We start from the raw sequence: 18,327 nt of genomic DNA on the forward strand, positions 1-18,327 counted from the left end.
TTCGGGCTTTGTGCTTTGAGTGGAAAAGAATTAAGTGAGTTCCATTACACAGGCGAGGTGGGTCAAGATTCCTAAGTAGCATAATGGGAGCACCCAACTTTAGTATCAAGATATATGGTGGCATCCCAGTGGGTTTAAGTTTGTTTAGAAATTCAACTGGGTATGGAACACATTATTTACATTATTTACATTTGACGGATATTTGTCCTCATCTTGGTGGTTGTTAACACAACAATCAAGATGAGGACAAATATCCATAAAAATGTAAATAATGTATACAATTCCGCATCTCTTAAATATAGAACAGGGTATTGAACAGCCTGATCTTGATCAACTGTTGTGTCAATTTATTGAAGAGTCAGTTCATGACTGAGTTTATCAACCATTTCATTAGTTGGAGCTAGTATAGCTCTTTCACATAGCCTGTTTACATTAGACACACACATACACTCTCACATGCATATACTAAGACAGAAACACAGACATACATTCACGCACACCTCAGGGTAACGCTCTCTCTTGCTCTCACTCTCTCTTGCTCTCACTCTCTCACTCACTCACTCTCTCTCTCTCTCTCTCTCTCTCTCTCTCGCTCTCTCTCTGAATATCTAACACTTTAATTGTATCTCTCTCGGTATAATGGCCTATCTCTCTCCCTCTGTGTGTGTGTGTGTGTGTTTGTATGTGTGTGTGTGTGTGTGTGTGTGAGTCATCACAAAAATGTATGTATATTCACACACATACATACACTTTCACACACACACACAGATATACTTGTCTGAAATCACATATGTATATGTATGTGTAGATATGTGTGTGTGTACTTGTGTGTTAAATTCTCTGAGGCCTAAGGTACTTAACGAATGTGCAAACACACACACACTCACAGACACATACACACTCATATACACATATGTGATGTCGTTGTCATTGTGGTATAAAATGTCCTTTACTATAGTTGGCTATAGAAAGATTATTTTAGATAAAATGTTATATTGTTTTAATCCAAATGAAAATAATAATTACATGACACTTTTTACCTTATAAAATTTTATTTGATTTGGTCGAGCCATTTGGGAATGCATAAGAAACAGACAGACAGATAGACAAAGAATTTTATATATAAAGAGATAATATGGTTAGTATAGCTCTTTCTCTCTCTCACACACACACACTTTAACTCCCAGCACCTCCACCAAATCTTTAGACCAAGCCTGTCCCTGTCACACACAAAGTTAAATGGTTCTCACACAAACACATGACTAGACTGCTAAAATGTCAGCCAGTGGATAGATGTTAAAGGTTAAATATTTGCTGCAATAAACACACATCTCTTCAGGAATGAGCTTGGCAAGTCAACACAATTTTTGTCACCTCACTAACTACACTACTCTCTTCACCCTGACCATTACAATTAACTATCTTTTATTTTTTTATTTCATTTGGTAATAATGACACCACATCAGTCAAAAGCTGGAGTGTTCTTAATCACCTCTTTAACTTTAAATCTGATGGTGTATTGCTGAATTCAGCCCTTCAGCACTTGTTAATTAATGACTCTTGGAGGTTCCTTTGGAATTTTGTTTCAGACAATTTATTCATTTGATTGATATTATTATTATTAGTCAAGGCAGTGAGCTGCCAGAATAGTTTGCATGCTGGGTATTTTGCTTGGCAGCATTTGGTCTGTTCAAATTCCTAAGTTCAAATTCTACTGAGGTCGACTTTGCCTTTCATCCTTGCAAGGTTGATAATGTAAGTACCAGTTGAATACTGGGGTCGATGTAATCAACTTACCACCTCCCCCAAATTGCTGGCCTTGTGCCAAATTTGAAACCAATATTATTATTCTGACCATTGATGCTTTTAGATGCTTCTTTAGAATATCATGTATTCCAGCAGAGTAAAAAATGTGCAGTTAAGAACTCTAAAGACAAGATATAATGATATACATAATAAGTGAAACTTACATCATATAGAAATCTCAAAATTTTCAAATGAAATCTTTCGAGCGGGATTGTTGCCAGTGCCCCTGGACTGGCTCTTGTGCGGGTGACACATGAGGCTTTTTCGAGCGAGATCGTTGCCGGCGCCTCTAGACTGGCTCATGTGCGGGTGACACATGAAATCTTTCGAGCGGGATCGTTGCCAGTGCCCCTGGACTGGCTCATGTGCGGGCGACACATGATATCTTTCGAGCGAGTACGTTGCCAGTGCCCCTGGACTGGCTCATGTGCGGGCGACACATGAAATCTTTCGAGCGGGATCGTTTGCCAGTGCCCCCTGACTGGCTCATGTGCGGGCGACACATGAAATCTTTCGAGCGAGATCGTTGCCGGTGCCCCTGGGCCGGCTTGCGGGTGACACATGAGGTTTTTCGAGCGAGGTCGTTGCCGGTGCCCCCGGGCTGGCTCGTGTGCGGGCGACACATGAGGCTTTTTCGAGCGAGATCGTTGCCGGTGCCCCTGGACTGGCTCATGTGCAGGTGACACATGAAATTTTTTCGAGCAGGGTCGTTGACAGTGCCCCTGGACTGGCTCATGTGCGGGCGACACATGAAATCTTTCGAGCGGGATCGTTGCCAGTGCCCCTGGACTGGCTCATGTGCGGGCGACACATGAGGTTTTTTTTCGAGCGAGATCGCTGCCGGTGCCCCTAGACTGGCTCATGTGCGGGTGACACATGAAATCTTTCGAGCGGGATCGTTGCCAGTGCCCCTGGACTGGCTCATGTGCGGGCAACACATGATATCTTTCGAGCGAGTTCGTTGCCGGTGCCCCTGGACTGGCTCTTGTGCGGGTGACACATGAAATCTTTCGAGCGGGATCGTTTGCCAGTGCCCCTGGACTGGCTCATGTGCGGGCGACACATGAAATCTTTCGCGCGGGATCGTTGCCAGTGCCCCTGGACTGGCTCATGTGCGGGCGACACATGATATCTTTCGTGCGAGATCGTTGCCAGTGTCCCCCGGACTGGCTCATGTGCGGGCGACACATGAAATCTTTCGAGCGGGATCGTTGCCAGTGGCCCTGGACTGGCTCATGTGCGGGCGACACATGATATCTTTCGAGCGAGTTCGTTGCCAGTGCTCCTGGACTGGCTCTTGTGCGGGTGACACATGAAATGTTTCGAGCGGGATCGTTTGCCAGTGTCCCCCGGACTGGATCATGTGCGGGCGACACATGAAATCTTTCGAGCGGGATCGTTGCCAGTGCCCCTGGACTGGCTCATGTGCGGGCGACACATGATATCTTTCGTGCGAGATCGTTGCCAGTGCCCCTGGACTGGCTCTTGTGCGGGTGACACATGAGGTTTTTTCGAGCGAGATCGCTGCCGGTGCCTCTAGACTGGCTCATGTGCGGGTGACACATGAAATCTTTCGAGCGGGATCGTTGCCAGTGCCCCTGGACTGGCTCATGTGCGGGCGACACATGATATCTTTCGAGCGAGTACGTTGCCAGTGCCCCTGGACTGGCTCATGTGCGGGCGACACATGAAATCTTTCGAGCGGGATCGTTTGCCAGTGCCCCCTGACTGGCTCATGTGCGGGCGACACATGAAATCTTTCGAGCGAGATCGTTGCCGGTGCCCCTGGGCCGGCTTGCGGGTGACACATGAGGTTTTTCGAGCGAGGTCGTTGCCGGTGCCCCCGGGCTGGCTCGTGTGCGGGCGACACATGGGGTCTTTCGAGCGGGATCGTTGCCAGTGCCCCTGGACTGGCTCTTGTGCGGGTGACACATGAGGCTTTTTCGAGCGGGATCGTTTGCCAGTGCCCCCCACCCCCCGGACTGGCTCATGTGCGGGCGACACATGAAATCTTTCGAACGGGATCGTTGCCAGTGTCCCTGGACTGGCTCATGTGCGGGCGACACATGATATCTTTCGTGCGAGATCGTTGCCAGTGCCCATGGACTGGCTCTTGTGCGAGTGACACATGAGGTTTTTCGAGCGAGATCGTTGCCGGTGCCCCTGGACTGGCTCTTGTGCGCGTGACACATGAGGTTTTTTCGAGCGAGATCGCTGCCGGTGCCTCTAGACTGGCTCATGTGCGGGTGACACATGATATCTTTCGAGCGAGTTCGTTGCCAGTGCCCCTGGACTGGCTCATGTGCGGGCGACACATGAAATCTTTCGAGCGGGATCGTTTGCCATTGCCCCCGGACTGGCTCATGTGCGGGCGACACATGATGTCTTTCGAGCGGGATCGTTTGCCAGTGCCCCCTGACTGGCTCATGTGCGGGCGACACATGAAATCTTTCGAGCGAGATCGTTGCCGTTGCCCCTGGGCTGGCTTGCGGGTGACACATGAGGCTTTTTCGAGCGGGATCGTTTGCCAGTGCCCCCCACCCCCCGGACTGGCTCATGTGCGGGCGACACATGAAATCTTTCGAACGGGATCGTTGCAAGTGCCCCTGGACTGGCTCATGTGCGGGCGACACATGATATCTTTCGTGCGAGATCGTTGCCAGTGCCCATGGACTGGCTCTTGTGCGGGTGGCACATAAAAGACACCATTTCGAGCGTGGCCGTTTTCGTGCGGGTGATACGTAAAAGCACCCACTACACTCTCTGAGTGGTTGGCGTTAGGAAGGGCATCCAGCTGTAGAAACTCTGCCAAATTAGATTGGAGCCTGGTGTGGCCATCCGGTTTCACCAGTCCTCAGTCAAATCGTCCAACCCATGCTAGCATGGAAGGCGGACGTTAAACGATGATGATGATGATGATGATGTAGTGGATGTCTTAGGAGAATGGTTTCTCCCTTTTACAACAACAGTATATTCAACACACTCATCTCATTGGTGCATGGCATTCTGGGACACCAGTGTTGCAACAAGTTGTCACATCAACCAGAAGTAGTCGGAGCTCTGAGACTAAGCAAAGCCACTGCCTTTGTTTATACTTTCAATGAACAAATTGTATACTAATCGTTATTTATATCTGCCACGTAATAAATAATTGAATTGTTATTTGCACCATGCACACCAAAATCCGAAATGAATATTTGCATATTATTCTTAACATGTATAGACAGTATTCAATAATAATAATAATAATAATAATAATAATAATAATAATGGCTAATGGCCTCTGGCTTGAAATCAGAAACAGAGGGGTTTATCATATCGGCCCAAGATCAATCCCTACCTACAAAGAACTACCAGGCCAACATATTAAAGAACGGCAGGTCCCCATTATGTCGTATATGCCAACAAAAAAATGAGAGCATCGATCATGTTGTCTCCATGTGCAGTTTGCTTGCACCTACAGAGTATCTCAACAGGCATGATAGAGCTGCACAATATATTCACTAGGTAATTTTCAAAAACCTGGACTTGCCCCATAATAAAAACTGGTGGGAACACAAACCACCCCCAGTACTTGAAAATGATCACATTGCACTCCTCTGGAACTTCACCATTCAAACTGACAGAAAGATAGATGCAAATAGGCCAGACATCATACTGAAAGACTTCAGACAAAAATCATGCCTTCTCATTGATATGACTGTCCCAATCGATATAAACGTATCTGTCAAGACCTACCAAAAACTGAGCAAATATAAAGATCTTGAAATAGAAATTAGCAAAATGTGGATGCATTTGTTTTTCTGAGTCTCTTGTACAATGGCTTCAGGAGTGTTGAGAGTAAATCTTCTTCCATTTTTTTAATATGCTTCTTGCATTTTTTAAATCATCCATTGACAGCTTTACATTTTCTTGTGTTCAATGAACTGCAGCAGTGAAACTGTTAACACTTGATTTGTGGTTTTTTGTTGTTTTCCGCAACTGTATTGGCATTTATGGTGGTAGTGGTGGTGTACACTGGTTGAATATGCACATGTGAAGAATTTCTGTTTTTTATTTTCCTGATTTTCTTGTTAATTGTTGTTGCTTTGGTTGGCTTTTGTGATGGCATTGGTGCTGTTGTTTTCATGTTTTTTTATTTTGTTTCTGTCAGTATTGATGGTGGTTATGTTGTTGTTGTTTCTGTTGGTTCTGCTATTGCTACCTCTTTCCATGTTTGTTAGATAAACCAGGGAAGAGTGATTGTGAAAGCTAATTTCAGCTTCAAAACTACTTCCCACCATCCTTTTTTTCTCTGTTTGATGAAATAGACTCCACCATAGTGAATTTTTAAACACTTTTTCAAAAAGAAAATCTTGGGGCAAATGACAATAACTTTTGCTGAGTCCCTTATGGTCTGCTCAAAATATGACACACTATACAACAAAAGATGAAACAAAAAAAAGAAAGACTAATGACAATGCAAATAAGTCAATAACTCACAGAGTGCTCCTAACATGTCTAGTCCAGGTGATAAACAACAGCAATAAGAATTTTTCCTACAATAGGAATAAAGTCTGAAATTTTGTTGGAAGCGCTGGTCGATTACACCAAGCCCAGTATTCATCTGCTACTTATTTTATCAACCTTGAAAGGATGAAAAGTAAGTTGACCCCAGCAAAATTTGAACTTAGAACATATAGATGGATGAAAAGCCATTAAGCATTTTGTCTGGCATGCTTATGATCTACCACCTTAACAATACTACTACTACTAATAATAATAATAATAGTAATAATAATAATAAAACTAGTACTAATAATTGTGCACACTATGAATAACAGTAATAATAATAATAATAATAATAAAACTAGTACTAATAATTGTGCACACTATGAATAACAGTAATAATAATAATAATAATAATAATAGTGTTTTGTTCATCATCCTTAACCCTCTTGTCACTGTATTTATTTTGAGATGCTGTTTCTTTCATTTACTTCAAATATAACAAAGAATTTAGTAATATAACTTAGTTATCATTCAACTAGTGTTAGGGATACAAATTGTGACTAAGGTTTGGTGGAAGATTTTAACTCAAAACTTATGAAAACAAGACATTTGTACTCAGCCAGAGCCGGTTTCAACTGGGTTGGTAACGAAAGGGTTAAACAACCCTTATTCAAGAACCTTTTGAGTGGAATGGGCTACTCGACCCAAAGAAAATTCTAACTGGGCTCCACCTGCAAGGTCATGAGCTGTTTATCTTGATATCAAATCTCCTTGTCACACCACATATGGTTGTGATGTATATGCCTGATGTACTCTTATTAGATGAGTAATCAAGATGGGTATATTGGGCTTCATGTATTTATACTCCAGTATCACTTTGATGGCATGCAATGCTCTCTCACTCAATAATAATAATACTAATAATTCTTTTATTTGCCACTGGGGCATAGATGAGGGAGACATAATAGTAATAAGGGTACTGAAAGAGGAGCTGGGGAACAGAAGATTAGAATTAATTGATAAGCTAATCATCAAAAACTGTGAGATGTGGCTCACAAATTTGAAAAAGGTGAAGATAGTGCCAGTTATAGTTGGGGACAGTATCAAAATATAGTAAGAGGAACATAAAGGAAATGGGAATAGTGTGTCTGGTAGAGCTGTTACAAAAAGTTTGTATCCTTGGCATGGCTAGAATCATTAGGAAAATATAAGTTAGTTGAAGAGAACAAAAAGCATGGTACTGCAGGCTGCAGGTAGCAAGCCTGCTACTCATCCAAAATATTCTGGAAGTTCTGACAAAACATGAGTTTTACAAAATATAATAATAATAATTCTTTATTACTATAACTAGGGTGTCAGCTGAGGAAATATTACAGGGATAGTTTGGGGTTTACAAAGGAACTGAATGACTGAAAAAGTGATGGTATACACAGTATACCTATATGTATGATGAAATATTAAGAGTCAGACTTCTATCTCAGGTCAGTCAAGAGCCACACAGTTTCAAGATAATCTTAACTACTAAAATTAAGTGCCCTCTCCAAGCTGTATATAACTTGTGTTTAACATGTGAGAGAGGGAGAGACAGACATATAAACAGAGAGATAGATAGAAATAGAGACTGAGAGATGGAAAGAGGGGTTTGAAGAAGATTCCACTATGAACCCTAATTAAAATCCTTTAATTGCTTACTACATTTCTCTCTCTCTTTTTCTGTTTCTCTCTCCCCCTCTTCCCTCCTCTCTTAGTCAAAACCAAAATTAGACTGTATTCTCATATACTGACGCATTAATTTAACTATATTTTTATTGTTTTAAATTTCAGGTACTACACAACACTCTTTCTCCCATGGATACTGATGAACCAGTAAAAGAAAATGAATTTAACAAATACTATCAAACAGCTTCTGATAGTCAAAACAATATTGTTCCATCAGATAATGTTGGTGAAATATCATCCGCTTCAGTTACAACCATGACTACCAACTCTAACACTAATGTTTCACATTGCAGAGAAAATTCTGTAGAATCAAGTATTGATACATTCACTAATTTCGAAGGAAATTTTTCAGAAAAAGCATTTATGCCACTTTCAAAGGATTACATGGTTACTTCTAATCTAAAAGAAATTAAGCTTCCAGATATTATGAACAATAATTCTTTACCTTCAATTAACACTTCTAATGTCTCAATATTTTTGAGAAGGAAAAATTCTTTGATAAAAGATTTAAATATTAAGCCAATCATTTCAAAACAAACTCCTTTGGTCACATTTGAACAAGATGATGTTTACATTCCAGCAAAAGATGACTGCCAGCAAAAGATGACTGATTTCTCTTCAAGGAGTCAACCTTATATTGGTGACTTTGATAATGTTCCTTCAGTATTAACCAATATTGCTCAAAGAAATTGTACAGACTATGCTCTAATTTCATATAATTCTAACAATAGCATATTCTTGTCCCAGGGGAGACAAATGAATATATCCTCATCAAAAAGAAATAAGTTCTCTGTAAATTTTCAAAGAAGTTTAAGCACTTTAAGTTTTGGTTCTGTTGCTTCAATAAATTATTCAAATTGTAATCCTACAGTAAATAAAAAGAAATTTGAAAACCTGATTTCAAATCTTAACTTGTCTGGAGTCAACCAATCAAATTTTAAAACAAGTGTTATGATATCAAGAACTGGACAAAATAATATCTCACAAATGGAATTGGCATCTTCTCCTATGACATCATTCACTCTATATGTTAATTCCAGAAATCCTACAATCCATGAAAAGTATCTACATGCTATTTTTTGTCCTATTTCCAATGATTCTCTAATAAGGACTTCCTTAACAGATCACTCATCTCCACTGAATCCTTGTGCAGAGAATTACTTTTCTTCAAAAAAGTTTTTAACAATATCAAAAGCCAACACATATAAACTCCCATTTATTCACAGTAAAAAATTAAATTCTGTCGATGATCAATTAGAGAGAAATAACTTCTCTGAATTACCTGGAAGTCTTTCTTTGAGATTAGTTTCAAACAGTTCAAATGTAAATGTTCAGGACTCCATTTCTGTTTCAATGATCAGGAACCTCAAAATATCTAAAAGATCGAATTCTATTTTGCTTAAAAGGTCGGTCAGAATGGTGATGCTACCATCAAATGCTAGTGAAAACACTTCCTTGTTTTCAATTACTCCTTCATGGGTTGAACAACTAATTTCTTGTAAGGAAAAGCCTTGTTTGCTTCAAACGTTAGCTGAAAATATTTTTGATGATTGTTATACTAATTTGGTATGTTTAGATAAAATTTTACCAGTGAACAGATCTAATTTCCCAAGGTACCTTCCTCAAACTACATATGACTCTTTTGAAGGAAATCAGAGATGCTTAAGTGTAAGATTTGATATCTTTCAGTCATTACTGAAATCAATGATGCTTTTTCATATTAATCCACAATATAGTGATAATTTTCCAGAATATGGTGGCACTATAAATATAAACCAAATATGGAAACAAGTAAAGATTGATTTTGACAGGTATATAGTTTTAATCAAATTAATAAACAATATAGTTGTTAACACAAAAAATACAATTTCCTCTAGTAGTCAGGCTTGTATAACTTATCCATCAAGAAAATCTATTACATCACTATCTGACCAGAATTTTGAAAGTTCTAACATTTGTATATTTTTGAAGGAAATGGAACAAAACTGCCAAAATATTTTGGCAAATATCAAACAACTGCTTACAAGTTGCAACTCAGAGGTTATAATAAAAACAAATGCAGAAACAATAACATTACCTGTTAATCACGCCTTAGTATTAATAGATAGTGATGTACAATCAATACTAGGGTTCTTGGAAAATTCTATCAAAACATTATCTGATGAAGACTTGAATTCTCAAAAAGTGATAAATACAAAGAAATTACTTCCATTTCAATACAGAAATTTGTTTCAAATTACAGTAGCTCAACAATCACCACATAGTTTCCAATGTTTACCTCAAATATTGTTTACTAAAATTGATGACAGATCATCTGATAATAAACTAATTCCTAATGTGTCAAGAGACATCAGTTTACATGAAATACTAAATTCTTTGATTCTACACACTCATAATCATAAGAGACGAACAAAACAGTTTGGATTAAAATATACTAATGTAAGTATAATATTTTCTTATGTAGAAACAAGCATAAACATAAAAACAAAACTTTTATTTACTTCAGCTCTGTCATCATTTTATGCATCTACACTGCAGGATATCTGTTTCTCTGATAGTTCGTGGGATTGTAAGTATTGGTAATCAATCACATATTTTGTTTTTAGCCTGAAGAAAGAACATAGTGAATTTAGAAAAGAAAAAAAAGAAAAACTAATTTCAGTTATCAAAAAGATTTCTAAGAAGAAATTGTTAAGAATAGTGGAACACTATTCATCATCATCATTATCATCATCATCTTCATCATCATCATCATCATCATCATCATCATCATGTAATGTCCATTGTCCTTGTTGGTACGAAACAGTTAACTACAAATAAGCATATAAAAAAGGTGTGTATATACGTACATACGTACATACGTATATACATCACAGAAATATCATTTGGTTTGCACCCTGCTTCTCCCTCAACATAAAAACGTATGTTGGCAGGATATTCCTTAGGCTAGTAGACAAACACTTCATACATTTACATAGATACAGACACATTTTCAACAGGCACAACCTTACAGTCTCTTTTAGCTGCACCCCTAATATTAAGAGCATTTTAGTTAGCACCCCTAGACCACGGGCAGAGGTGAGATGCTCATGCAGGGACTACAACAGATACCCAGTGGGAGGCCATTGCGAAACCAAGGGAGTCGTCTATGAAGCTGAGGTACTGGCTGACCCTAGTAGCAACAGTAACAGCATCAGCAGCTTCCCCAATAATTACTACAGTAGCAGGTATGTCAGTACCAATATTCGTAGCAGCAGAAATACAAACAGAATTAGTACTGTCACCAGCAACATCACTGACAGCAATGGCATTATCCCTAACAAAAATAGCGGCAGAACCATTGAAAATGATAACTATAACAACAGTGACAGCACCACCCATCATAATAGCCCCAGCAACTATTTCAACAACACCAGAAATGATGATCACAACACCAACAACAACAGCACCACCTTTGATGTCCCCTACACCAGTAGTAACAGCACCAACACCATCACCATCACCACCTTCAACGATGCCAATAACAATACCAATAGCACCAGCAGATACATCACCAACACCTGCACATGGAAATGCATTGGATGCTCCAGTAATACATTCAAGCAATGCTTCTCCAACCACAAATCCTCTTTCAGCATACTGGAAAGAAGATATGCTACATCATTAGCCTGCAGTGTATGGCAGCTGAAAGATGAAGGAATTTCACACATGGCATCATGGAGAATCTTAGAAAATCCAGGCCCCTATATAAACGGGACCAAGCATTGTAAACTGTGTGTAGCTGAACGGGCGAGAATATTAAAGGACGCCCTCAGCCTGGGAAACATCCTGAACTTCAGAATGGAAGATTTCAGACCCTGTTTGCATGTCAAGAAATTCCTGCTGGTGTCCTGGGACCCATACGATAACAGAGTTGATTACAAATAACAGCCAAAGGGAAACAATCCTCTGTTATTGACAGAGTAATGAAGTCTTTTCCTCCTCCATTTTCTAGAGAGGCCAGGGTCTTATGACATGTTGTAAAGCTAAGTGGTTTATGTACATGAAATTCAAGGTAATCCCAAAAACCAGCCTTATCGATCTTTATACTATATATGGCTGCTCAACTTTTTAAAAATTTGGAAGTCAGACAGTTGCAGCCAATTTTGCTCTCTCTGTGGAAACATTAATTTGCAGCAGAGTCCCTCTAGGAACTGTGTACTGGGACCACTACTGTTTGTGGTAGCTCTCTCAGACATGCCTTCAGCTATACAGTCAGCCACTCTCACTAGCTATGCAGATGATGCAAAAGTATTGTTAGTGGTCAAAGACCCTGATGACACACTAAAACTGCAAAACAACCTATATGCAAATGGGCTGATGAAAATAGCATACAGTTCAGTGCTGAAAAGTTTCAAGCACTCTACAGACTACACTCAGATTACACAGGACCAGTGGGTAATGCAATTCCAAAGTCAAAGTTGGTGCATGACCTGAGAATCCACAGGAGTAATGATGCAACATTCCATGTGCATATTACAAACATGGTAGCACTGTGCAGGTGAATAGCTGGATGGATTCTGAGATCATTCAGAACCAGAAAAAAGGATACTATACACTCATATGGAGAACTTTTGTTTTCAGTCATCTGGATTATTACTTCCAACTGTAGCCACCACAGAGCACCGAATTGGTGGTGGAACTTGAGGGAATTCAATGCCACTACACAAAGAAGATTGACTCAGTGAAACAGATGAGCTACTGGGAGAGGCTAAAAGAACTGAAGCTTTACTCCCTAGAGAGAAGGCATGAAAGATATACAGTGACAAACATATGAAAGATTTTGGAAGATCTAACTCCCAACTTTGGAAATGAAAGCTATACAAGCCACCAAACTGGACAGCACTGCATAGTACCAAAGGTCCCATCTTCTCCATCTTGAATAAGGGTCCAGTATTGTAATAGCTTGGGTTTCAAGGGTCCACAACTATTTAACATTCTATCAAACAACCTCAGGTTGCGAGGTTGATGTAGATGTGTGTTTAGAGAAATTTTTGTCTGAGATACCAGATGGATCCACATCACAGCATGAGGCACAGACAAGAACAGCTCCATCCAATTCACTTCTTCACCAAAAAGAGTACAGAAAGGAAACCCTAACACACTGACAGGCAGTGCTCCAGCATGGCTCCAGCCTATGGCTGAAACAAGTAAAGAATAAAAAGCATACAGAAATATATATAATTCTTTAGAGTGTTTCAGCTTTAAAGCTGCAATCATGCTGGGACACCATCATTGCTCTCTCTCTCTCTCTCTCTATATATATATATATATATATATATATATATATATACATGGCAGACTGTATGACGCATGCGTACGAACAACCATGCTACATGGCAGTGAAACATGGGCTGTAACTGCTGAGGACATACGTAAGCTCGCAAGGAATGAAGCCAGTATGCTCCGTTGGATGTGTAATGTCAATGTGAATACCCGTCAGAGTGTAAGTATCTTGAGAGAAAAGCTGAACATTAGAAGCATCAGTTGTGGCGTGCAAGAGAGACGATTGCGCTGGTATGGACATGTGGTGAGAATGGAGGAGGATAGCTGCGTGAAAAAGTGCCACACCCTAACAGTTGAGGGAACCCGTGGAAGAGGTAGGCCCAGGAAGACCTGGGCTGAGGTGGTGAGGCAAGACCTTCGTACATTGGGCCTCACCGAGGCGATGACTACGGACCGAGACCTTTGGAAATGTGTTGTGCGTGAGAAGACCCGGCAAGCCAAGTAAGATCGTTGCCAGTGCCCCTGGACTGGTTCTTGTGTGGGTGGCACATGAGATGCACCATTTTGAGCGTGGCCGTTGCCAGTACCGCCTGACTGGCTCCTGTAGGATTTTCGAGCGAGATCGTTGCCAGTGCCCCTGGACTGGCTTGTGCGGGTGGCACATAAAAGACACCATTTCGAGCGTGGCCGTTTTCGTGCGGGTGACACGTAAAAGCACCCACTACACTCTCTGAGTGGTTGGCGTTAGGAAGGGCATCCAGCTGTAGAAACTCTGCCAAATCAGACTGGAGCCTGGTGTTGCCATCCGGTTTCACCAGTCCTCAGTCAAATCGTCCCACCCATGCTAGCATGGAAAGCGGACGTTAAACGATGATGATGATGATGATGATATATATATATATATATATATATAGGAAAATGAAAAAAAGCCAGAATGCTGAACTGGAAGCATAATTTAATAAAGATTTTTTCTAACCGGTTTTCATTGCGATGAGGCAAATTATCAAGAAGAAGGAGAATGAAAATGTTTTTTTACAAAGAAGTACAAAAAAGTACAAAATGAAGAAAAAAAAAATCTTTATTAAATTATGCTTCCAGTTCAGCATTCTGGCTTTTTTTCATTTTCCTATTATTTCTCCACGTGCGGTTAACACAACCCCACTATTTACTGACTTATATATATATATATATATATATATATATATATATATATATATATATATATATATATATATATATATATATACATATGTATATATATTTATATAAATCAAAATAAGCAGCAAGGATATCCAGGGGTAATGCAGTATGATTGTTTCATGCAACTCCATTTAATTGAACAATGTAATCATTACATCAATTTAAAATGCAAAGCAATCCCCAACTGCACAAAAACATAGAATTTAATCAAATTAGAACAGATGGACACATTATTATAATTATATCTTCCATGGTGTAGTTGAAGCAAGATGTTTTTTGTCTATCACCTTAACTTCTTGGAGATTTTAGGTATAATTATAATAATGTGTCCATCTGTCCTAATTTAATTAAATTCTATGTTTTTGTGAAGCTGAGGATTGCTACGATCGTACTGCATTACCCTTGGATATCCTTGTTGCTTATTTTGATTTTAATCACCTTACTTTGAAATTGTATGGATAATACCGTATTAAATTCTGGTGCCTAAACTTAAGTACCATATTCACTTGAATCTAAATTTTTGCAGAACTCATCTACAATGCCCTAAGTATACACACACACACACACGCATGCACACACACATACACACACACACACACATATATGTATATATATATATATATATGTATATATATATATATATATATACTATGTTTGTTTATATGCTCAGTTATAATAAAAACAATTTTACATTAAACTGATGGGTCGCTCTATACTTTTGTAGAGTATAAATTTGTTATTCTTATACAAAAATGTCGTTGACAGTGACTTTGAAGTTTTTGTGAGCCAAGCCATTGTTGGACTGCAATGCATAAGAGTTTGTATTGTCTCTGTTGAGTTTAAAATCATGTTTGCGTGTGTGGGTTTGAGTGAGGTGGTAATTAGGTTTTTGTAGTTGGTTGTTATGGGAAGGTGTTTTGGAAAAATTTTAATTGATTAAATTTGGGGTCATGCTAATCTTTAGAATTTATTCATGCATATAGAACTTTGTAAACAACCTTATAGGTGTTTCTCTTTTGTTAGGTAGGTACAAGATGTGACAGTATTTTTGTTACTTTCAGAATTATTGGATTTAATCCCTTTGCTTTGATAGTGTAAAGGTCAAAGGTACAATAAAATGTAAGTAGGTGGTAAGTTTAGGCTGGTCGTTTCTTTGCTTTTTTGATGTTGTTGTTATTTAGGGTATTTCTTGTTTTCATTTATAAGTTTGGTGTTATTTGTCAGGCACATCATGGCTCTGTTAGTATAAAAAGTTGTTTCTCTTGTACTTTAATGTTCACAAAGGTATCTCAGTAAATGTTTATGTTTATCTTTAGGTATTCATTGTTCTATAAGTAATTTGAATATGGAGATTTTAAACTTCCTATTTTGTGAAGGTATAGTTTGTTTTTCTTCAAATTCTATTCTAGGTATATGCACACCTGCTACATCAGTCCCACTTTTGTGGGGTTGATATAGAAAGTGTGTATATATACATTTATAAAAGTGGGAACAAAAATATATAATTTAATAAAGATAAAATAAAAAAGATACAGGAAACGATTCTTTCAGTTTTCTTGCATACAAGTATGTATTTTATGTGGGTGTATGTGGGTTTGTGTAGTTATATTAGAAAATCGTTTGTAGAGATTTTAGTTGGAGTTAGGAAAGTTTTTAGATAATATCTAGAGTACTTGTTTGATGTAAAAATGTAAAGCTGTGGGGTTTTTTTTCATATTATGGGGATGGTTTATGGTGTAAGTGGATGGAAAGGAGTTGGTGATATATTAACAAGTTTAGCCATTAGAAAAGATTATTGGCTTGTAGTGTTTTAGTGTTTTTAAGATTTTGTGCATGCATGAGGAGACTAGTTTGGTCTTTCAGTGCAGGATTTGGTCCATAAATGTTAGAATGTGGTTGGATTCATTTGTACAAAGTTTGTTATTACCTTGGTATAGTTGTACATGTGAGAGTATTTTCCATTTGATGCTTAATGTGGTGTTTTTTTATTTTAATTGCCGCATATATTTAGATAGTGATGTTTCTAGTTTGGTTTGCAAAATGTGTGCATGTGTTGGTTGTATCATTTCTTGAACTGGTTTGCAATTGTTCTTTTGTATGTAGATATAGTAGTTAGTGTCATGTTTGTGGTTACCATTGTGCTATATACAATATTTCTTGAGAGGCAGTTTCCTTTAGAAGGCAGGGTGAAGGTGTTTTACAATTTCAATTGTTATTGTGCATGTGGTTTAGGTTTTCAATTTTAGACAATCTTTGTTGGTTGCAGTTTTTTCAAAGTTGTTGGTAGTGGAGTATGACAATTTAACGGTGTGTTTGTTTATTAGTTTGTAATATTTGTGGCTGGGTGGAAGTGTTTCTGCATTATTTTGAAAAATAATTTAGTTATTGGTGTGGAGACTTATATGTTGAAGAGGAGATTACACCAGATAATATTCCTTTTTTTTTTATTCTTATGTATTTTATTTATTGTGGGAGGATTGCTGTTTAAACATTGCACTTTTTCTTTTAACTGCTATCATTGAGAAGTTTGTTATATGGAGTTGCTATTTCATTTAGTATTTTTCATTTGAAGATAAAAAGGTAAGTTTGAGATTGTTTTGGGGACGGTTGGCTTGTTTATGCATATTCTGAATTTTTCTGTTATCTTTCTTGTATGACTTATACTTGATTCCAGAGAGAGGATAACATCTAGGGAGTTGACTAGCTTTAGTTGTGTTTCTACTATGATTGATCAACCCAAGTTTTGTATATATACAAGGTGGTATCAAAAAGTTCCAGAACTAGTTATGCTTAATAAAAATAACTTATTTACCTAAGTTTTAACATCTCCTTTGAAAAAGTCCCAGTGTTCCTGCCACTTTTAGAATCCAGTCTGGAAGTTGTTTGTTATAAGCAAGTTGAGGGTCTTCTGTGATTCACTCTTGACCTCGACAATGGTGTTAAAACGGTGACTTTTGAATTGCATTTTCCTCTTGGGGAAGAGATGGAAGTCTGCAGGTGCTAAATCTTGCAAATAGGGCAGATGCAGAGGCGATACGCACACACACAAAGGTGCACAAGTGACTATGTGGTAAGAAGCTTGCTTCCCAACCACATGGCTCTGGATTCGTTCCCACTGTATGGTACCTTGGGTAAGTGTCTTCTACTATAGTCTTGGGCCAACCAAAGCCTTGTGAGTGGATTTGGTAGATGGAAACTGAAAGGAGTCCATTGTATATATATATATATATATATATATATATATATATGTATGTATGTATGTATTCGTGTCTCTGTGTTTGTCCCCCTACCATCACTTGACAACCGATGTTGGTGTGTTTATGTTCCCAAAACTTAGCAGTTTGGCAAAATAGGCTGACGATTTAAGTACTAGGCTTACAAAGAATAAGTCCTGAGCTCGATTTGTTTGACTAAAACAGTGCTCCAGCATGGGCGCAGTCAAATGGCTGAAACAAGTAAAAGAATAAAAGAATATATATATATCCATGGGTTTTAAATTATTTTAAAACTTAAAAAACTTGTTTCTATAATTTAAAAAAAACTTTTTAATTTTTTTAAATTTTATTTATCCTGTTTTATTCTTTTAAGATTTTAATATTTTACTCTAACTTTAATTTTTTTAAACTTTCATCCAGTATTGGGGCCATAACCCTCTTATTGTTTTATTATTACTCCATGGTTATTGATATTGTTATTTCTGTTATTGTTTCGGTAGATTATCTTATTGGGATCTAGTTTTTTTCATTTGCAAAATATGCATTGTTTAAAAGGAAGTAAAAAATCTGAAAATCGACTATAATAATGTAGTCTTCCAGTTTCATTGCTATGATGGCATGATGTTGTGGA

The 18,327-nt window shown here is 38.5% G+C and overlaps 1 protein-coding gene across 2 annotated transcripts in view; it reads left to right on the plus strand.

The window, feature by feature from the left end:
- LOC149135147 (uncharacterized) overlaps nucleotides 1-18,327 on the plus strand; it is a 205,129-nt gene that overhangs the window by 135,537 nt on the left and 51,265 nt on the right. The window contains exon 3 of one of the 2 annotated variants that reach the window (XM_089353962.1): nucleotides 8,122-10,455. In XM_089353962.1, coding sequence (XP_089210088.1) covers nucleotides 8,122-10,455 — 2,334 coding nt within the window. Of the gene's footprint in view, nucleotides 1-8,121; nucleotides 10,669-18,327 lie in introns of those variants that run through there. The other variant, XM_089353961.1, reaches the window with a different exon arrangement.

Source organism: Octopus bimaculoides, chromosome 6, assembly GCF_046866305.1.
Source record: "Octopus bimaculoides isolate indiv1 chromosome 6, ASM4686630v1, whole genome shotgun sequence".
NCBI classification, from domain to species: domain Eukaryota; kingdom Metazoa; phylum Mollusca; class Cephalopoda; order Octopoda; family Octopodidae; genus Octopus; species Octopus bimaculoides.